The 22,891-nt window shown below is 39.5% G+C and overlaps 2 protein-coding genes across 4 annotated transcripts in view; one reads left to right on the top strand and one right to left on the bottom strand.

The window, feature by feature from the left end:
• PH4alphaPV (prolyl-4-hydroxylase-alpha PV) overlaps positions 1–22,891 on the top strand; it is a 161,451-nt gene that overhangs the window by 103,979 nt on the left and 34,581 nt on the right. The window lies entirely within an intron of this gene.
• Spn100A (Serpin 100A) lies at positions 626–2,632 on the bottom strand. Its single transcript, XM_068296494.1, has 2 exons — positions 1,542–2,632; positions 626–1,482 (listed from the first exon to the last, which is right to left on the bottom strand). Exons 1-2 carry the CDS (start codon positions 2,625–2,627, stop codon positions 637–639), a joined length of 1,932 nt encoding a protein of 643 aa, XP_068152595.1. The 5' UTR covers positions 2,628–2,632; the 3' UTR covers positions 626–636.

Genomic DNA, 22,891 nt, shown 5'->3' with positions numbered 1-22,891 from the left:
TTCGCATTCGCCTTCTTGTGCGAATTGGACAGGATGGGACTGTACAGTAAAAGTATAGAGGAGTTTGTGCTTCCTGTTCAAGACCCAGACCTTGGCTCACCTCTGAGTGCTGGCCATACAGACATTTATACAGTTAGTTGACTAAGACATCATGCATTCTAATGAGATTTTTAATTGTAGCCCATTGACCACTCGAAAAAGTTCCGCCAGCTTTGGTTCCGGCTGAAAGAAAACCGGGGGGCACGTGGCGGATGTGCCTTACGCTTCAGTTGTCTGAGAAATGATGAAACAGACACACGGCAATGACAACCCTCCGATCATATAAATGCATAAATGACAAATTTGCAGCACGGAAATTAGCGATGCCCGCCGCCAGATACATTTCACATTACGATTACTGGACAGACAATTGAATCCCAAGGGTTGGAAGTAAGCGAATTAATTGTTGTTTTGATTGCACAGCAAATGAACGTTTGCTGGCTCAAGTGGGCTGGGAAAATCACAATCGGCCAGCGGGTTGGGAAAATGAAGTTTACGTTTACGTTTATTGCTTATGGATCGGTGAAAATTCGTTACGAAACTTACGCACTAACTACATATGAGAGAGGAAGAAGGAGTAGGAGAGACTTATGCGACTTATGATTGCTCTAACTCAATTTCAACGGAGACGGGTGGCAGATCATCTTTAAATTCTGGGGTGTACACCTTGCCAGAGGCCAGCACCAACTGATTCTCGCAGTCCATGATGAAATAGGCAAATGGACGGTTCACCTCGAATCGCTCAACACCTGGCTCGGGTTCTGGTTCCGGTACAGGTAATTCGGTGGCACTGGCGAGAGGTGAACGTGCCTGCATATTGGCGGCAGATAAGGCATTCGCACTGCTGCCGCCCTCATCCACGCGCACATTAACAAACTGGACAATCTCGTCCACGTGGACATCCTTGTCATCGGACAGAAGGCTCAACTCGGCTTCGGTGCGGGAGAAAAGACGCTGGAGACCCAGTTGCTTCAGCACCGATTCGGAGCGTGAAGTTTCCTCTACCTGGAATTTGGGTAGCGATACATGCATCTGCTTCAGTTCACTATGATCACGAGCATATTTGAAGTCGCTTGGCTGCATCTGGGCAATGACCTCACTCAGTCCTTCAGTCTCGTTGGGTAGAACGATGCTTAGACCGTACTTTTCATTCTCGTAGGGCAGGGATAGAACGCGAGCCTTCAACTGTGGCAAATCGGCCACATAGAATTTTCCCTTGGTGTGCATCATCGGAGCTTGCATGGCATCTTCGTTAGTCATAAAGAAGAACTCATCGCTGCCATCGCGCAGCTGATAGAAGGGTTGAGCCCAGCTGCCGCGGTAGTAAAGACCATTGAAGAGCAACATCTTGGACTTGGAGCCAGCCGAGCGCCCGGTAATGGAGTTTGCACTCAGTGCCGAGGCAATATCATCGCGACGGAATAGGCTACGGGCACCATAAACCTAGATAAGAGTAGACAAGAGCTTAGTGAGAATTTTTAGGAATTGCTGTCTTGGCTTACCCGACTAACTGCACTTAGATGTGATTCGAGAGCCAGCATTATCTCATCGGCACTGTCTTTAACGGCTGTCTTGACGGCATTTTCCAGTTTCTGCAACGGCAGACGCACCTTTTCGGGTTCACCAGCGGTAACCTGTTCATTGGCCATCGGTTGCTTGTTTAGCTTCTCATCCTCTTGCACCGTCTCGTTCTCCTCCACATTGGCCTGAAGGTTCTCTTCACGTTTGTTCTGCTGCTTATCGGCTAGATTTTCCTCACCAGCCATGGCGGGTTCAGCAGGTTTTTCAAGTTTTTCCATGTCAGCGGCGGCATCGGTGGTAGCGGCAGCTTCAGCGGATTCTGTGGTGAACGTTTGCTCCTTGAGCATCTGGACAGCCTCAGCCAGGGCAACTGGTTTTTCCACATACTGCTTATCATCCACTTCACGATCAAATTTGGAAGCTTCCTTGTTCACAATTTCCACGCCATATGTATCGGTGGTTACCAGGGGAACATCATCATCCACGTTGATGCGTTTGAGGGTCTCAAAACCGATGACATCTTTGCTATTGCTGGGCTCGGTTCTAATGTCAGTATCGGCTCCAGCTTCCTCTAGCTGAAGTGAAGTGTTTGGCTCACTCCAGTCATAGTCCTGCCTGTTGATGTCCTTGACCTCGACATAGTAGTTCTGTTCGAGCAGCTGCTTATACTCTTCGCGAGCACTGTTATTGCGATAGATATAGAGCCAGGTCTGGAAGGAAGGCAAAGCCACTGCCGCATCACGATTCCGATAATTGCCCAAAATACGCTTGTAAGTCTCACGCAAAGCACTGCGATCCTTGGGGAAGCCAAAAACAGAATTAAACTCATCATAGGTGGATCCTTCTGAGGCTTCCGCTAGAACAGCTAAGATGGTGGCCACTCCCAGTGGAGAATGCACCTGATTTGCATCGATATCTTTGTTGTGTTTTAGCAATTGAATGCTTAACAGCTGCGAGGCATCACTGGTAAACGTATTCGGAAGAGCTTCCTTTTCCGCAGTGGGCAATGAAGATACCCAACTGGAAAGTAAGAGCAGGAGCGGCAAAAGGCACACAACGACTTTCATTTTGCTAGAACTGAAGCAGCGAGACGTTTACGATCGCGTTTGAAACGCGAATGAAGCTCAAGAAAGTTGACCAAAGACTTTTATGATGAAAGCCAAACAAGAATCAGAGACGAGAATTAAGCAGCGGCAACAGCGACGTCAATGTTAAACTGGTTACAAATCTCCAGCGGTGCTTAGAGTGGAGTGTGGGTGAGGCAGAGGAAGAGGCAAGGGAAGCCTTAAGCCAAGTTTTGTAGCTCGATCTGCGGTGTTTGTCAATCAATTGCCAAAGAAAGTTGCGCTTCAATGAAAGTGGAAGTGGCGTGGGTTGCTCTCGAGCACCTCAAATATTCAAATCAAAACAACAACCAACGAAAATGGGTCAAGCCAATAATCAATATGTAAATACACACACACACACACACACACCAAACATTGCCAGAGTTCAAAGTCATTGAAATGTTAGAGAGCCAACAGGTTTCCACAAATGGGCTACGTGATTGACATTTGATTTTTCAGTGATTTTCGTGTCGCGTTAATTGCATTTTCTTGTCAATGTTTGGTGGATTTAGTGGGGCAATCATTTAAGTTAAACAAAGCCTACAAATTTTTGGATTGAGCAAACTAGTGTAATTGCCTCACTGGCATTGATTTCGCAACTAGATGTTCTTAGTGCCTTACCTGGCCACGCTTAACCCAGTTTCTATGCAAATGGAGTGGAAAGAACAAAACCAAGAAAGAAAAAAAACCAATCCAGTAGCCGAAACAACCAAATCCATCGCAACACAATTCGAGGCCACTGAACTTGGCCGTCGTGATTACCAAATACGGTTTAGCGGGCGAAAGCGGCCGCAACCAGAACCAGCCATAAGCAACAAGCAGCCAGAGCCCGACAATCGCCGATGAGTACCAGGTGTGAGCCACTGTTTGAATACTGCTAATAAAATGCTAAATTTAGATACCGCTTACTTCAGAGTTTTTCATTTGTTTGTTGGCTTACAAAACAAGTTTTTCCCCTCTCATTTAGAATAAAAGTTGCACAATTGTTGCACTTTTGGCCAACAAGAGAGAGAGAGAGAGACAAAGAGGAGGAAATCAAGGTAATTGGGGGAGAGGCTCAGACAGTGCAGCGAACTTTACAGAGAACTCCAACAAAGAGATTCAGGAAAGACGACAAGACAAGATTTTTGTTATGTAATTTATTTGACAAGTTCCGCATTTGGCCACAAGGCAGACGCGGTTTTTGAATGACTTGTAACATTGTCTAAAAATTAACACAGTTAAAATAATTTTTATATCAAATATGCTTATAGTTTTTGAGAGTATACCAATTCGTTTTAAAATAAATTCTTTATTACTCATCTCATCTGCACCTTTTGTGTTTTATTTTAAAGCAAATACTTTGTATTATTTTTGTATAGTACATAAATTTTAGTGCCCAAACTAATAAATTAAGGCGCCGAGTGGCAAGTTGTAGACGCAACCCTCCCATATAAAAAGGGTCGCCTTTTCGGTTAGGTGAATTAGAAGTTATTATGGCCAAATGGCAAACTAAGAAAATTGTCGCATAAATTAAGAATCCAGCAGGACACCTTCTTTAGACTGTGTAAGAAGAGGCACAAACAACACCGCGGGGAGACATTAACAACCAAACGAAAGTCAAAAGAAAATCTTGTTGCCCCAAAAGTGGACAATACGAGTAGTTTATCCAGGGGGTTGGCCAGAAAGGAATGATGCTGCAAAGTTTGAGCATAGTTTCTGGGCGTGAACATGGGCCTGAGGTATAAGGTTGGGTCTAATAACACAGACGGCATGACTAATTGTTTGATTTATGCAAATGTGTGAAAAACATTTGACTACTTTTATACACATACTCGTATATTGTGCACTTGACTGATGCTTTAAGAGAATTTATTTAGCTCCTTAAAGTTTCATTGTTCATCCTTTTCTGGTAAATGTCAGACTGGCTGACTAGCTGACTGGTTGACTGTCAGCTGTCATAAATTTGGCAATACATCATAAGTCAAAAGGTGAGCCCTGGGCTTAATCACTTGCCTCACAAAATATAATTAAACTTCTGTTTATACTCAAGAAGTCAGCGAATGAAAGAAAGTCAGAGAAATATGAGGGGAAAAGTTCGTAATTATATTTGATAAACTAACACAAAACGTACGAGCACATGTCACAGGGACACACACGGCTTTTCTGTTGATGAATTTCCGAGTTTGTCCCCAAACGAAAGCCATGTGTGTGACATAATTACACACACATACTCAGAGGGAAACAAAAGGCCCAAAGGAGTTTTGCGAAATCCTGAGCAAAGGGGCACAAAAGGAGTCTCTTTCTCTTCATGCGCTTCATTTACTTCACTTACTCAAATCAAACATTTGCAACTTTTATGCCACTTCCAGTTTTGGTCACGTTTTAAACTTGAAATTTGAAAAATAAAGAGTGCAGAGTAGCAAAGTAAAAAGAAAAAACGCATTGAGTGGGGGAGAAAGAGGTTGGCCTAACAAGTTGTTTGCTGTTAAGGCGCAGATCCAGCTTGGGGCACTTGTTCCCGTTTGCAGGAGGCAATCCTAATTGATTTATGACATCAAAGACATATTTTTCGCAATGTTGCGTGGCCTACGTGCGTGACAGTTGCCCAGACTGAGACCAGGACCAGGACCAGCACCAGCAACAGCACCAGGACTCAGTATCAGGACCAGCTACGGAGTAAAGTCGAGTCGCCGAGCCCACCAAACACGGTCGTCATGTTGGTGTTGGTGTTGTTGTTGATAATTTTGACTTATGGCTTGAGTTTGCGTGCACAGGATTTGTCACATAACTCGTTGGTCTTGTCCTGTCAAAGGAGGAGCCATGCATGCTAGGATTCTTTTCTTCTGCACAAGAAAAAACGTTTCCCCCTTAGATAAGGGCCCATCTCTCACTCTCTCAAATTTCTCACCCTCAATGGATATCTCTGGGCAAGAGTGAAAAGTTTTTCTATTAGGCGCAATTATTTCAAGGTATTATTGCTTTTAATTAATTCAATTAAACGCTTCATAAATTTTTACTTTTTGATTTCGTTTGCCTGCGGCCAGTGAGTTTCTCTTTAATGGAAAAACTTTGCTCATGGTTGGCCAAAAGGATTTTCAGGCCACCATCAAACCTTCCAACTGCCCCCCGCCCTTTCATAGAAAGAGAGGGAGTTTCATTAGCGACGCGACTCTGCTAGGTTTTTGGTTTGGTTTTTTGCTGGAATTTTTTACTTGGCTTAAGATTCGCTGTATTTTGTTTATTAAAGCATTCCTCGTGGCTTTTTGCTTTATCATAAAATTTTATATTTCAAAATTGTAAATTGTTTTATTGAATGCCGCACGCGTTTATTTAAATTTCTGTGTGCATGGTTGAATTTTCTTGCCAGTAGAGATTTTTGCCATCAAATGGAATTCCTGAAGCTGTAAAACTTCATTTCCCTGATGGCTATTAATAGCCTGGCATTTCCCGTCTCTGTAAACGTTCAAGGGAATCTACAGAAACAAAACTTCGATTTCTGGCACTTCAATTAAAAGGTCATCAGCAGTCGTCACAGCTGCTGCACAAGTGAGTTTGAGGAGAGAAAGGAGATAGGGATACCTAAAACGTTATTGATATGTAAGAGGCATGCTCACACCTTCCACAATCTATCAGTTGGACGGACAAGGTCCACTCACACGTGATGACTTCCGTCATTATCAGTGGGCCCCCCGCCCTTCAAAAAGTTTGCTCTCTACACCGACGACCTTCTGGCAAATAATCGAACTAACGTATAACAACAATTTGTATTGTGTCCGAGAAGTTGTGTGGAAATCAAACCCCTTAATAATTTATGAAACGGCAAAGAGCAAAAGGTGCCAGGACATGTTACTCCAGGGAGTACAAACCCACATACACATTCACCCACACACTCACACACAAACACACACATGTGGTGTCCTTTGCAAAAAGTTTTCTATCAATTTCGTCTACTCTAATAGAGATTAAATGCATGTCGAAAAGGCAATTAGTTTCTGCTCGTCCAACCACCAAGCAACCCAATTTAGCCCCTTTTTGAGAATTGCTTGAACTTTTTGCTGCTGCTGCTCACTCATTGAATCAAAGTGTTGTTCAATTTCTCTTGGCCAGTTGTGGCCAAGGTGTTGTTACCGGAATCCGCCCTCAATTCAGAATTTTAGACTTTTTTTTTTGCAACTGCCAACAGCAATCTGGCCTGATCCAGCTGAAAATGGGTTTTGTGCCCCATTTGGAGAACTGAGTCCATGTCAATGCTAATTAAACTCGCGCTGTCTTCCGCTAATGAGCAATGAAAACAACGTGTTCCATTTTTGAAGAAATCCTTTTTCGAGTTCGCAATGGCCTGATAAAGGGCCCAGACCGACTGCTTCATCAGGTTAAATCAACCATCAACATAATGAAGGTACAGATTTCTTTTTAAATTCTTTTCAACAATTTTTCGGGCATTTTTCTGCTTAAGCCGTTTAAAAGGATTAAAACGGACTGAGCAACGCATTGCTTGCTCTGGTTGTGGGGGGCGTGGCGTAAGTCATGATTTTTTTAAAGGATTTTAAGTGAATTCCATTCCAGGGTGGTTTACCTTGGCTGTTTAGTTTTTAATGATTCTTTTCTCTCTCTAAAAGGATTTTTTAATTTCATTCGCTGACTGTTTTGACTGATAAGCACAAGGACAAAGGAGAGTAGAAAAAAAGGGGGCCTGAGCTGCCATTCAAAAGTGTGTGTCAAAGGGTTTTTAATTGACAATGATAGATAAGAAATTTTGATTTTTTTCTTCTTCTCTAACTAACGAACTTTATGGCATTTTTAAGCAAATCTAAAGTAAGAAATACCGTAGATAGAATTACGGCATTTATTCTCATTTCTTTTAATTTTTTAGCCTGGACCTCTAAGTTGCATGTACTAACAATAAATTCACATACACTGCAATTGTAATTTTTATGAGACGCAAAAAAAAAAAGAGGAAAGAATCGAAAAATTTGGAATATTCTTGCAATAACTTGAACTTTAAATACTCTTCCTTAGATTGATTATGCAATACCTAGTTTCCCATTTTATTTAATAGCTTAAACTAAAGTGTTTAAAAGCCATGTTTAGAAACTTATAATAAATCATGAAAAGCTTTTAGATGACATTATCTCATAGAAAAACTATTTTAATTTTTATCTCTAATGAAAATAAACTCAATACAGAATAGTCAAGGGTTTTTAAGAAACCTAATCTATATTGTAAATTCATTTGGTTATTAAAACGTCGCTGATTATTAATAGAAATACGGATCTTCTTTTCTAGGCAATATTTTGAATAGATATAGAATAAAAGGTCTTAAACGAAAAGAGCTTTGTGATAAGGAGTGTCATTAAAATTGGTTAAATAGTTACTAAAGTTAACATAATTACCAATTCATTTCTCAGAATGACAGACAATTTGTAGAAATGCGCATTAAGTCTCAACTACAGGGTAGAGTATTAGAAAAATGACAATTTATATTGCGTAGCAGTTTGTCATAAAAATTACAATTGACTTTGAACTCTCGGTAATGCAAGCAGCAGGATATTTTTTTTATACAATTTTGTACATTTTGTCAGGCAGCCAACAGGATAAAATGGCAATGACAATACATGAACATGAAAACTAACTCAGACACAAAACCCAATGCAGTTGTTTGGCCCTGTTTTCCTTTTTTTATGACACCAAGGTACTCACGGTCGAGACGGTCGGACAATGACGGCAGCAATGCAGCAGCAGCTATTTCCTTCAATCTCCAAGGTAGAGCCAGTTGGAGCCGGAGCTCGGAGTCGGTGTCGGAGTTCAAGCCAAAATGTTATTGCAAAATTATGCGGCGACAGTGCCCCTGGTGTGTTTATAGCTTTACCAACCTCACGGGGCGTTGATGATGAGCAGTCTGGGACTGGGGGGGTCTAGGACTAACTTACGGTCTGCCCTGGCGACAAAACGCACTTTCTGGCCTGGCCGTAATACGTAGTATAACCCATTCCTAATAATAATAGAGAGCACGTAAATTATAATTTATAATGTGAACGCTGTTGAGAGCCCTCAACTTGAAGTTGGACGTTTTTTTCTGTTTCCCATTGTTTCTTGGTCTTACGTTTTTTCCGTGCAGTTAAACACGAATTGCATGACAAATATGATTTATGTAAGAAGCGCAAGGAGGAATCCTTTTTTAAAGTTACCATTTATCGCGACCGCTTCAGTTCATTAGTCGAACACAAAGATCTAGAACTAATACCGACCAACTCCTTGGCATCGGATTAATTGCCAAACAGAAGGAGCTGTTCTTTTGAAGTAGATATTTAATTAATCGGCGATTTGTGCACTGAGCTTTTGTTTCAAAAGCGACAAAATTCGTAACTAATCGAAGTCATCAATTATGTTGATAGATCGACCAAAAGGCAAAAGCACGCCAGCCACGTACAGCCAAAAGGCGGAAGTAGTTCAACTGGGGGAAGGTTTCGATGTTTTTGGTCACATTTAGTCGGGCTTTGGCCACTTTGTCACAGTTGGCAGTTGGAAGCTTACCGCTACTCTTGGACTTTTAAGGTACTTGTTGTAATTGAATCCCAACATTTGTCAGGACAATCGGGAAAGGCATAGAAAAGTGGAGGGAGAGACAGAGAGCAAGAGACTGAATACATTCATAAGCGTTGGTCATGCAAATTTCAAGTGAATGTTTGGCAAAAGTTTTGCAACAAACTGGCAAAAAAAAAAAAAAAAAAACAAGAAAAAAGGATAAAAAATACCGTAAAATCCAAGAACGGGTGAATGAATGGATAGACGTGTGTCTGATCTGAATGCTAGATAAAATTATTACCCTTTTTATTCTCGTTTCTGCTGCTTCTTGCTGGGATTTGTCCTGTCCACACACACAAATACACACACACAGTCCGTAGTCCAATTTCAAGTCCCCATTCGAGTCTTCTGTCGCTGCTTATTTCCTGTTGGACACTTTTCCGTTTGTCGTTTGTTGTATGTTGTATAAAAAGTCGCCGTTGTTGCTTGTTGGCTGATTTCTTTCTCTATCTCTATACTCTGCTCGCTGTCTCTGTCTTTCTGCTGTTGTTACTCCTTTCTTTTTTTATGGCTCGCACAATAAGCATCATCATCAACAACAACAACAACAGTAGCAGCAGCAAGTAGCCTCGGCAACTGTAGCAACTACAGTGAACACTCAATGTCATCAGCAGCACATTGTGTTTAAGCTGAAGACGATGGCCGTATGCCGATAATGTGCGGCCATAAGGTAATGAAAATTTTATCTGATTTTATGGTCCACTCTGTCTCTCGATTCTTCTACTTTTTTTTTGCCCATAGTTGCACACACCCTTTTTTTATTTTTGGTTTTGTTGGTAGCCTTTGATTTGATTTCATACACACACACACACATACATACACCCCTTAAGGATATCTCTGCGAAGCTAAAGCACAAATGATACAATACTTTTGTGGTCAGCATGTGTGCCCAAAAGGTATTGGCTTTGGTAGTCTTGTTTGATTGAAATTTGAATTGCAACCGAAAAAGGATTCTCACACTTGTCTGTCTGTATGTGTGTGTGTGTGTGTGTTTGTGTGTTGCATATATTTTAGGGCCAATCAATGTGGTGTACGTGCCGTGGCCAGGCGACAATAACAACGCCTTGTGGCCAAGCAGCCACTATTTCATTTTAGATTTTAATCAATTTCTTTTGATGTGACACGTTTTTATGTGCCATCCATCCAACATACAAACAAACCAAAACAAAAAAGGAAAAAGAAAAATTCGAATTGAAAAAAGGATCTGCAACATATGCAGAGAATGCGGCACTTGCCGCTTTTAATGAAGGTACAATGGCATACAGCCAAACAACCATTGAACCTAAGCTGTAAGACTTATTACGAGTATATGGCTAACGAGTGCTTCATTATACGCATTATTGTTCATAATTTTCTCAAATTTCATTTATTTGGCATATGTTCTTTTTTGCCATTTTCGTCAAAAGGCAATTGAAATTTCAGTGCATTATGGGGGGTATGCCATTATTGACTTGACTTGATATTCTTTGTCAGGGATGCTGAATCCTGTGAGGATGTTTCACTTTGACCTAGTTTACATTGACGTTTGAACAATTGTCTAATTGAGAGTATTTTTTTCAATGTATGTGTTTCTTTTGTGGAAAACTCACAAGTAGATTTTCTTTTGTGTGACTTTAAGAAAATCAATTTCTGTGATTTTAATCAAAATTATATAAAATTACAATAAAATTTGATTACTTTGCATATTGAACGATGGATGCTATTGATATGAAATAAAAGGAAATCTTAGAAAGGTTCGCAAACTAAGTAAAAGTGATGAAATTTGCTAAAGAATATGATTTTGTATTCCACTTGAATATCTTAGTATATTTCCAATAATATAGACCTCTTAAAACTCCTATTTGCCTAGAATGTGCAGATATTTTCATCCATTAAAGCAAAAATAAACGAAGTTATATATATTAAGGATTTCATGCAGCTATTTGTTTAGATTTCCAACGATCAAAAGTTCAAGACTATCAAAAAAAGAGGTCTCCATCTAGTAATCCATAACCAATCATTAGATATTTTATAAACGATGCTAGAAATAGCAACTCTTTATTACCTTTTCAATTTAACAAAGCTCAAACTTTATCGTATACAACATTTTCTTAACTAAAACTTTGCAACCCTTAAGTTGTCAAGCAATTATCTGTGTAATTCCCTTCACGGTCTGGTATGTGCCTTTCCATAAGTGAAGGTCATAAATAACCACTAAACAAGCCAATTGAACAGAAATCGACTCATTTTTCTCTACTCAATTTTGTCCATGTCCGAACACAATTCTAGAATTCCAGGCACACACCTGCAACTAGCCAAGTCAAAGAGCTGCAATTATCAACGAGCCACGGAAAAGTCCAAAGTCCTTCTTTGAGAAAATCCAATAAACTTCACAATCGACTAGCACATAAATATTAAACGATGATTGAGCCAGGGTGAGAGTAAGAGAAAAGCTTAGGAAAAATTACAATTTATTGGACATTTCCGGGTTTGACAAAAATGGACATAGAAAGATTTATTGGATGTGATGCTCGCACAACGACTTTGCCGGAAATTTATGGGGCAAGGCAATTGTTTGAGCTTGCGACACGATAATAGTAAAAGTCACTTGGTTAATACCTGGTCGTTTAAGGTTAAGTGGCTGCCAGTTTGTTTGGCCAGTTGTTAAAGGCCTGGTTGCTGGCTTTAAGAAGTCCGTTTGGAGTATCAACAAATAGTTGGAAACTTAATTATCATGCAGGCGCTCCACCTCAATTGCATTTTGCAGTTATTTAAATTTGCATATCATTTCTGTTTGTGTCCGAAAAACTAAAACTAAATAAATGCCAAACAAGCTGAAAACTTACCCCCAAGCCGGGCCCTAACTTTATTATGAGATTCACTACTGACTGGCGATGAGAGTTGGTGTGTGTGAGGAAGTAGAATGAAGCTGGACTTTTGCTGCTTGCTGGTTTTTTTTTGGGGGGTCGGCTAGTGTGAAGTGGCTATCTGTGGTCGGCCATCGCTCAGAAAAACTAAAGCGCACTGATTCTGATTCTATGCTGCCGACATGTGTCACTCTGCAGTCCAGCAGGCATAAAGATTTGCGGGCCTCCATACTCATGATCCTGATCCAAGCCGGTCCAAGCTGGACCGGACATGGAGGGGCAGTCAAAAATTAGCATTTTCCAAAAAACGTTTTGCGGCCAAGTCTGAGAGTTGGGATGGAAGTGAGATTGAGTCCGAGTCGTAGGTGGAGGCGTATGCTGAGCCTGAGGTGTAGTTGGAGATGGAGTTGAAGCAATAGTTGAGCTCCGGCGCATGGTCTTCCATCATCGTCGTCGTCGTCCTCGTCGTAGTTGTAGTCCTCGCACTAATTCCTTAGCAGCAATTTATCAACAATAAACAGTTGCAGACATTTTTGCTTAGTTTCTGGTCCTGTGCATGTGTGTGTACGGGTGTGTGTGTGTGCAAGTGACATGCACTGTCCCAAACAGGAATGTATGAAAAAGTTAATACGCTGCTGCGGGCAAAAGCAGTTTAAAAATTTTCAACATTTCATGTAAGTTTATTGCATACTTTTAGGTAATATTTTCTAGAAAACTTCTAGCTAAATTTCTTTTCATTTTCCAAGCGAATTCCTTTAGAATATTCACATCAATTTAGTTTAAATTCTTTCTAAACAATTCGTTGATCAATTTGCCCATCAATTGATTCTTTTCTCCATAAATGGAACAAGTTTTTATGCCCTTTTTTTGTGTGACTTAATTCGATTAGGGCTAATTCAGTAAATCAGCTAATAATTTTGCACATTGTATGTACATATATGTAATGCCACGCCCAGCTTTCTATATAACCCACCGCCCACTACTAAAACCCATCACACGTAACGTGGCAATAATCCAATAAAAGCGCAGAAATTTTCGCGCTTGCGTTTAATTTCATTTACGCCTCATTTGTTGCCTGTCAGCCGTGCGCTCAGTTAGATCCTGCTGCTGCTTCTTTCAATTGCTTTATTCGTTTTGGTATTTTGCGAATTTCCAATTGATTCACACAATTGACGCCAATCCCTGCCTCCACCTTTTTGTGTCTTTTTTTTTTGCATTGGGGAATAAAAACCTGTTGACGTTTCGATTTCGTGACATGCGATTGGGAAGTGCTAATGAAATTTCTTATCCATTTAGCTGACTTATGCTAATGAGCATTTCTTGTTCTCGATAATACTTGGTCGTTTCTTTCTACATGACTTATTTTAAACTACAAACTCATGGTGACTGGGCCAATTTAAGTTCTGGCGCCAGATTTTCGGGGCAAATCAAACACCTTGACGTCAAAAATTCCTTTAATAAACTTGTCGCATTGCTAACTTTATGAAGATTAATGAGAAAATGGTGCATGAGATTTCTTTCTATTTGGCTGGGGTATATAGAAAATTGAAAAGTTCCCTGCTATGTCGTCCAGACAACGACAAACGTTACAATAAAAGCACATTTCACTTGTTTTAATGACGTCATTACGTGGCATTTACTTGCCTTGTGTTGTCTGCCTTGTCTCTCTCTCTCTCTCTCTCGCTCTCTAAATACATATTATTTGCTGTCTGCAGTCAAAGTCAATGTCGTAGTCAAAGACCAGAGTCAAAGTCGAAGTCAAGACGTTAATGTGTCCAATAATTTAATTTTAAGTACCTTGCAAAAAGAAATACGGCCACATTTTTACAGACAATTTCCTTTAATGGTCATGGGTAAAGGCGAAACTAGAAGGAACCTGACTACTGCTGTCGAAGTCCTGCTTTGGCCACGTGCAAGGACATTCGGGCGAAGGTAATTGCATGGAAAAAGTCAAAGTTGTAATGCAGCTTGTCGATGTGAGAAAGTGTGTGTAGATGTGTGGCTCTGCATGTGTATGCCCGTGTTTATGTGTGTGTGGGGTAATTGAAAATTTAATATTTATTTCGCAGTTAGTAAATCAAAGTTTCAACCCAGTGGATAACATTGGCATTACATATTCATCATACGCCCAGCATGCCATAAAAGAGGGAAACAAGTAGAGAATCCAGTCGAGCCGAGGCGAGTCGAGTGAGAGCACATGTGAAGAGCGCGTCCTGTGTTGGCTATAAATCAAGTCAACCTTTTGCATGAGTTTCACTTTCTTTTCTATTTTCCGTTGCCCTTCCCCTTTCCCATCATCTTCTTCTTGTTCTTCTTGTCTCACATGAGTCAGCGGAAAGTAATAAAGTTGGCGCGGCCTGTCATGGCATACAAACTGGGCAACTATGGAGAAGGTGGAGTAGCTATTATCCTTGAATGTACATAATATGCTCATACATGCATGGATTAGTGTTCGATAATGCTTAGGGCAAAATTTCTTGTTTGCCTTCTAAGCTGTTGTTTTTGCCTTCTTTTCCTTTTGCTTTCTGCCTGACCACTCAACCAGCTGTTGCCTATTTCGAAGGTGCGCAGAAAAAAAACTATCAAATAAAATTACAACCATTTTAGTTACAATAAACTACTCGTCTCGTATAGAGGTACTTGTGTTTTTTTGTCAAGCAGCATTTTAACTGCAAAATCATAAATAACATCATGTAAATAGCTTTTATCTAACAACTCGTCACAGCGGAAGCGCCATACACACACACACACACACACACACCACAGAAACACTAGTGGCAAAAACCTCGAAAAGTTGCACAAAAGCCATGAAGAACTGAGGGTCCTGGGCACTTCAACTCGCCGCTGCAGTTCGCATCAATTAAACCTAAATTGTTGCAGTTGTTAACACGCAACAAAATTGTCTGCTGCACTGCAGCTAAAAAATCAAAAAACAAAAAACTTCAAAAACAACAATCCAAAAATTGTCTCAAAAAAAAGAACAAGAAATAAATAGCAAGTGATAAATCAATGCAATTGCTTAACGACAAAAGGAATACCTTTTATTCAACATTAGGTTTACAGCTTCGATATTTATTTTAAAAAGTAAAATAGTTAAAGTAAAAGAAAATTTAAAAGAAATCTGCTTTTGTTAGTTGTTAAGGTTGTAAGCTGTTTGCTAATAAATGAGTTCGAATCTAGGATTATTCATTTTTAGAACTATTTCCTTGCCAATATTGCATTGTATCTTATCAAAGTACCCATATGCCCGTTGTTAGAAGAGTATGAAACAAAAAACTCATAGACAAAATACAGGAATTGGTGAAACGTCAAGTGCAAAATGGCATAGAACTGCATAAAGCCGCAGCTGGTGAAACAATGTTGATGGAAAGGAAACAAATGGAGGAGCAGCAGGACTCTGTTAAGTGTGTGTGCGTGTGTGTGTGTACTTCGGGCACAGGATTTATTTTATTTCAGCATTTTTTTGCATCGTCCCTCAACTCTATAGCAATTACGCCGCTTGAAATATTGACAATTACTTAAATTTATCTTTTCTAAAACGATGCCGCGACGCGATGCACCTCCAGCCTTGGAACGTTTGTCAATCAAGCGGCAGACAGGAGACCACTGCATGCGTGATATATTTGAAGTGGCCTCGAAAAGGGGCACAGCAAATGGAGATGGGGATGTATAGACTATAGGCAATGGTCCATCTGCCTGCTCCACCTTTTTTCGTCTCTCTGCATTTGCTTCTTGATGCATTCGCCTGTGTAATTTTTGCATATTTCGAAAGCCAACAACCATGGCGCAGCCAACATTCCACGTGACTGCTCTCACCTGCAAATCGAAACGAATGGAATGGCTGACTGAATGAATGAATGAATGAATATGCGAATGTATTGCGGTAGCCGGCGCCAAATGCTGTGAAATGGCCTGGAAATGATTTAAGGCGGAAATTGTGGTCAGGACAGAATTTAAATTTATATGCCAGGTGTAAGAGACTGAAATCGAACAGAAGAGAGAGAATATCACACAAATATCTGTCATTTATTTGGGAAAATATGCCACACATGTTTTGTTTTCTTGTTTTTTGGTTTTTTTTAGGATATATTTTAAACATGGCCACTAATTAACTTTAAAGCAATAGAAGCCAAAGAATTCCTTTAGCCTGACTATTTTTGGCATTTGGCCTTTTGTAATTAATCACTGTCTGCCTTCGAGTGCAACGTGCTAACAAATTAACACTACTGAGGTGGAGGGGTTTGGCCAGAAGTGGGCGGGGTGGGGTTTGCGTATGCAACAAAACACGGCAACATTGTACCACCAGACTCTAGATGACTTCAAAACTCATTTCTACCAGGAAAGAAGCATTCATGCAATAACAACAACAACAACAACAACAACAAGAACAGCAACAAGAGAAACAACAAAACCCAAGAAAATTGTAAAATGCAATTGCGATATTTTGAAAATGCATTTTTCATTTTATGCCAAAACGTATGAGTTACAAAAAGTCATTTGCTATGCCAGCTCATTAGACAGTCTCTCCAAAAAAACAAAAAAAAAACCAAAAAACGAAACAAGGAGAAACCGAAAATGAAGCAACGGCTGACTGACTGACTGACGGATGTGTGTGAAACGTGAAATTCAAGCAGCGCATGGCAACTATTTTCATTGCAAAAGGCAACCAAAAATAGACATTATCAGGTTGTGGCTAAAAATCTCTTTTACTCGTTATTCTTTTCTCTCACACACACACACACACACTCACATTATGTCCATTGTCCGGTCAAAGAGCTAAGCCAGGTCCTCCACCTTACAACGGCCACATCATCACATTTTTATTGTGTGGGCATTTTTATGAGCATTTTCTATGCTATGTGAGAAGGCAAAAAACACAATAAAATCAATGAGGTGTGTCTGTATCTGACGAGCGCTTCGCTCGCTTCTGCTCCCCTTTCTAGCTGCACCTCATCACAGTCCACAACCGGAGGCAAACAATCGGGTATCTGATGGATACACCCATCCACATCCTCATCCTCATTCACATCGTCATCCACATCCACATCCAGTCAAACAGACAATCCGACAGACAACAGCTAAACAATCAAGCGCAGCAGCAGCCACCTACAATGCAATCAACGATGAGACTGAGACGCCAAGCGACCTCTATCTCTACCATTCCTTCCATTTCATCCGTTCTCGGGGGTTAGGCTTGGTGCCCATTCACTGCAGAGCGTTAGAATCTCGTTGCCACAGTTTAGGCTACCCTGTAATTAATTAATATATGGAGTTCGACTCGATGGAGTTACCGATAGGGGGCAATTATAAAATACAGATATTTGTGATTTATATAAACAAAATTGTCTCCTAAGGGTCCTGTAAAGCTATTTCCTCGCTTAATCTGTTCCTTTGGCCTTTTCTTTCAGTGTAACTACTGAGTAACTTTAGCTTCGTCTCTTTAACCTTTTAGTATTTTTACTTGTTACCTATTCATACGTTATTATTATTATCCTTGCACACTCAGGCACACACACACACACACACAGACACAGACATAAGCTTGCGTAACACGTTATCCGGCCGCTGTCCTGTCCGCTTTGTTGAGCACTTTGCGAGCCGAACAAAGAATGTGCTTTATTGGCACTTTTTGCACAATTGAAGCCCACCTCCACATCAGCCACATCCCACCTCAACCTCCATCTCCATCTCCAGCAGCAGTAAATGAGCGTGGCAAAGCTTGCCTCGGTAGGCCAACAAGGTATACACAAGGAGTTTCTTCTGTTGCTCCTGCGGCTCCTCCTTCTCATCATCATAGTCATCATCATCATCAGCATCGTCGACGTCGTCGTCGTTGTTCCCATTGTTGCGCTTTGGCAACAGCCGGTTTTGATGTGTGCCACGCCCCCACTTTTTGGTGGAGAACCCAGAGATGGGCTGCTGTATTAGGCCAAGAGGTGGATGTAGACTTAAACGAAGCAACGACGAAAAGGATAAACACATTCATGGTGTGCAATCGATTGGCATAATGTGAAGCATTTTATTAAGGTTATCAATCGACTATGAATAGGTATATAGAGGTATATACGTATGTATGTGTGTGTGCCCCGCATACGTGTTGTTTGTTTGGCTAGCAAACACAACGACGACGACGACGCCGCAGGTCGACAAAGGACAAACAACGGCATTGCCCTTATCGTGAGTGACGCATAAAACGTTCAACGTTATGAATTATGCGGAAATTATTAGAAAGCATTTAAGCGGAATTATTAATGAGAAAATGAGGAAACTGTGTGACGCTGCCAACACACATACTAACAGCATGCAGTTGAGGTGTTAAGGCTTCAGTGTGTTTGTGATTAAGGAGGAGTTTAGTTAACTTTGTCTTATTATGTGAATGAGTGGTGGGTGGAAGTTATTTAGAAAGAAAAGCTAACATGAAGACTATAAAAAAGACATATAATTGTATGGTGAAGCTGTCAGAAATATTCTACTATATTAAAGATTAATGAATCTTCTTCTATACCTCTTCTGCTTTTACTTAACCAAAATAAAACAAAAAATAACTTCTAACTGTATATAATTGAGATAGAAAAATTAGTATTTAGCTTTCAACTGTGAAGTAATAATAGATTTATCTCAGAAAGTTAAAAAATAACTAGATTGTCAAGGTAAGGGAAACCTAACTTAAGTACAAACATAAAATAGGTTAAGCATATACGTAACTTGATTAATCATAGTAAACGAACTGAATTAATCTGATTCAATAACAATTAAAGCCATAAAAACAATCAAATGGACTAAACTATTTGAAGACTAAATGATAAATGTGTATGCTTTTTCTTTTTGGTAGTTAAATAACGAGGTTTTGTGAAACATTTTGATTACTTTTTTTTAGAAAATTAGTTTATTAAATTAAAGCACATATCGCGTTTCCTTCTCTTGCATCACTTCACTTGCATTTCCTTCATTGAAATGGGGAAAACCCCATGGGCATTTTGGTAAATTTACATTACTCGACCAATGTTGTTGATGTTTTGTGTGTTTTACCTTTGAGCATAAAATGCACAACTCGTTGGGAAACCCCCGAAAAAAAACAACATTTTCGGTGGCAAATGAAATGAACAGCGACACGTTGAAAGAGGTGCAGGCATCCATATACAAATGTGTGCGTGTGTGTGTGTATGATTGGATGTGTGGGCGGAAAAATACAATCAAATGCATTCAACTGGAAAAGCTGGTAACAAAAAATAAATACACATACTCGCATTTGTGGGCGTGGCAAGCTGCACACAATTGGATTAAAATTTACACACAATCCTGCCTGAGAGAAGACCGACCACACGCAATTATCTGTGTTGGCCGCGTTATGGCCCAAAGAGCAGCAGCAGCAGCATCATCAGAAAAGGGCTCAAATGCAGAGGATGTGAGATAGGAGTGGGTAATATTTGGGAGGTGGGGACAACAACGAGAGGATCTACGCGCGTGACTGCGTTAATGTGCTTAACAATAAAATGCAACGCATTAATTGATAAAAGAAATGAACAACATATGCCGAACAGTGCCTATTAAATCAATTTAAAAAAATGCCCAAACACATTGAACGTTTGGCAAAATTTATAAATCTATATACTCAAAAATGCATTCATGTCTGATATGGCATAATGAGTTTAGAGCAGGACTAGAATTCATGTATACCCTTTAAACAGCAATGAAAGAAAACGCCAAAATGTATGCTATAGATATGCAATATTTATCCTGCATCTTTCTTCTATCGTTTCACATAAGAAGCTTTAGACTACAGAATATCTTAAAGGCGTTGCCTAGCCTTGCTTCATGATATGTGGTCTTTTTTTTTTCGTATTGGATCGAGGCCAAGCAATTTTTCAGCAAAAAATGTTTAGCTCATTTAATGTAGCTTCAATTTCTTGGTTTTGCTTATATACCTCCTCCACAAAAGAACCTTGGCCCATGTTTGATCTATCTATTAAATCAGCATAAAATCATATGCATTATTTTATATACACACAAGGATGTAGGAAAAGTCGTGCTCAGGCCATGTGGAAGAACAAAGGAAAAGAAAACCCAGAGCAACAAAGTCAAATATAAATTTATTACATCAATAAACTTTGTCTTTGGCGCAAAAGATTTAGCCCTAAGGTGAAATAATATGAAAATTATGCAAAATTTGATTAGATTTTACCGGTATAAGGCAGCCGGTTTTCATTACAAGGTAAAATTGGTTGTTTCTTTTACGGCAGGAGAGTTTTATGTGTAATTTAGACATTGGTTTTTCATAAAAAGTATTTAAAGGTAAATTGCATACATATTTGTATGAACGCTTCAATTAATTGCAAATGTAAAGCTTTAACCATCGTTTAGCGGTTTAGTTTGGTGGGGTTTTACACAATCCCCCGCGAAAGCAAAATATTTAAGTATTGATGATGATAATAATAAATTATAATCAAATGGGCATAATGCAAACAAATCTCACCACAAGCGAGTCGTAAAAATTTGCTAAACCGATCAAATTGGCTTCTGATGCCGATTTGCGTTTTATTTTTATTTATTTTCGAGCACACAAATTGATTCTGTTGTGAACTAAATCAAAGTCAGGCAAAGCCAAAGGCAACCAAGGCAGGCCAAAGCTTATAAAAAAAACAGCGACAAATGCAAAGAAAAGTCAACATATACAGTGAGTGAGAGAAAGCTGTTGTTGCTGCACGCGATAAGTTGTGAAAAAAACGAAGATAGAATTACTTTTTACATCGTAAACAACAACAATAAGAGAAGGAGAAGCAGAAGCAACCCTTTGGCTTCCAGCTTTGCTTTTATTGGCCATTAAAACGACTTAGCGACTTGGCGGACTCCAAATGATGAGATCGTGTGTGATTTGTATATACCTTGCTACAACAATTTTGCATATGAGAATCAAAGTGTGCGAATTTATGGTGTGCATGTGTGTGTGTGTGTGTGTGTGTGTTTGTTTGGACATATAAGCAGTGTTTACGATTGGATTAAGATGGCAGAGGGCGATGTTAGGGCAAGGCCTCTTTGGTATGTGTTACCAATTCGCATTAGATAAGAAGCAGGCAAAGAGTTTTTCGATGCCCATAAATATATATAAAAATCTATTGATATAAACCCCAAAAATTCTATTTCACTTTTGTGTGTTTGATTGCCATGCTAAAACTCACACGTTCAAATCCAATTCAATCAGTAGTATATGGTCTGTGATTATATTATTTGTAACAATAACTTACAAGTTCTATCCACAAGAATGAAATAAGAGGCAAATCAGTTTTATTAAACTTCATAGTACTTAATGTTGAAATAGTAAACTAGTAATCGGCAATAATTTAAAGTTCCTTTAAGCATTTGTTCAATCAATTCAAAACAAGCCAATATTTTACTAACGTTAATTCTAATTCTATCTTCAAAATATCAAAAAATGTTCATTAAACTCAATTGAATGTGATCAGTGATTTCTTAGATTTAACATTAGAATACAAATAAACGTTATACAAACTTCTAAAATCACATTAAGTGAAATATTTTTTCAGGCCTAACACTTTAAATTTAAAACCATTTTTTATCCATCTGCTTTGGGCAAACCAATTGCTTGTGGTTCATTAGACAATTTTCAAGATTGTCACCAAAGATGCCCTTGTAAGGTTGTAAGGTGTGTATGCCATTTAGCTGAAATAGGCAAAAACAAGTGAACCAGGGGAAAATAAGAAAAAATAAGTCGAGCAAATGAAGCAAACTGAGAAAATCGGTGTGGAAATTGCTTATCGGTGGGAAAATACTTGCAGCAGCTAAGAAAATAAGTTTATTGAGTGGAAAATGTTGCATAAGGGCAAAGTGAAAGTGAACACTTTTCCATGCCGCGGCGTCAAAAACCATTAACCTGATATTTACTTTTCTACACACACATATACATATATGTATGTATGTGCACGACATACATATACACATAAACTTATTTGCCAAGGAAAAGTGAAAGTGTTTTTGCTGTTAACGAGAAATGCCTGGCTGAATTGGTTTTTCCTGTTGTTGTTGTTTTTGTTGCTGAAAGGAATAGCCATCCCCACTTCCTTGATACATTTCCGGTTGTTGTTTTTGGTTTTGTGGAGCCGCAGGAAACATGATATTTTTACGTTTAGTTTGCAAAATTGAATAACACGTAAATGTGTTTTCCAGAGAGCAGATAAACGAAACGGGCAAAAAGCAAGCAAATGCCAAGGAGCAGGAGTAGCAGTAAATTAAGATTTTCCCCTTGTTTCTGAGGTAAATTACTTACATTACATTAACACGAGACCAGGACCTAGGGAATCGGAGCCAATGAAACGCAGCTGTTGATAGCCTTAGACCATTTTCTGGTTGGTTTATTACATTCGAGGCATATTCATAGAATTGGCCATCTAAATCTGGCTTAAAGACGGTGGCTCTTAAAGCTGTCAACACAAAAAATATTTGGACTAACAAACCAGTGAACTCCATCCATTTTCAAGGGTATGGAATGGCTAAAAATACAACCAACAAAATTACAAAAATTAGAAGAGTACAAAAAAAAAGTACCTTTTACCTCATTCTTTTTACCCCTTTTTCTGTTGTTGTTGTTGCTTTTGCTGTTGCTGCAAAGCGGCAAAAAGCAATTAGACGCACTTTTTGATGGACACGCGTTCAATCATCCACATTGCTGTCAAGTTGCTGCTGCAACTTCCAACCCCGCAACGTGCCTAGCATTTTGAAATGCGACCAAAAAAAGGGGGGAAAAAAAAAACAGCTGAGGGAACAAACTCATTACAGTCTAAAATAAAAAAGGGACCA

Source organism: Drosophila tropicalis, unplaced genomic scaffold, assembly GCF_018151085.1.
Source record: "Drosophila tropicalis isolate 14030-0801.00 unplaced genomic scaffold, ASM1815108v1 contig_859, whole genome shotgun sequence".
NCBI classification, from domain to species: Eukaryota; Metazoa; Arthropoda; class Insecta; order Diptera; family Drosophilidae; genus Drosophila; species Drosophila tropicalis.
The sequence above is the reverse complement of the archived record's forward strand: the minus strand, read 5'-3'. Positions and strand labels throughout refer to the sequence as shown.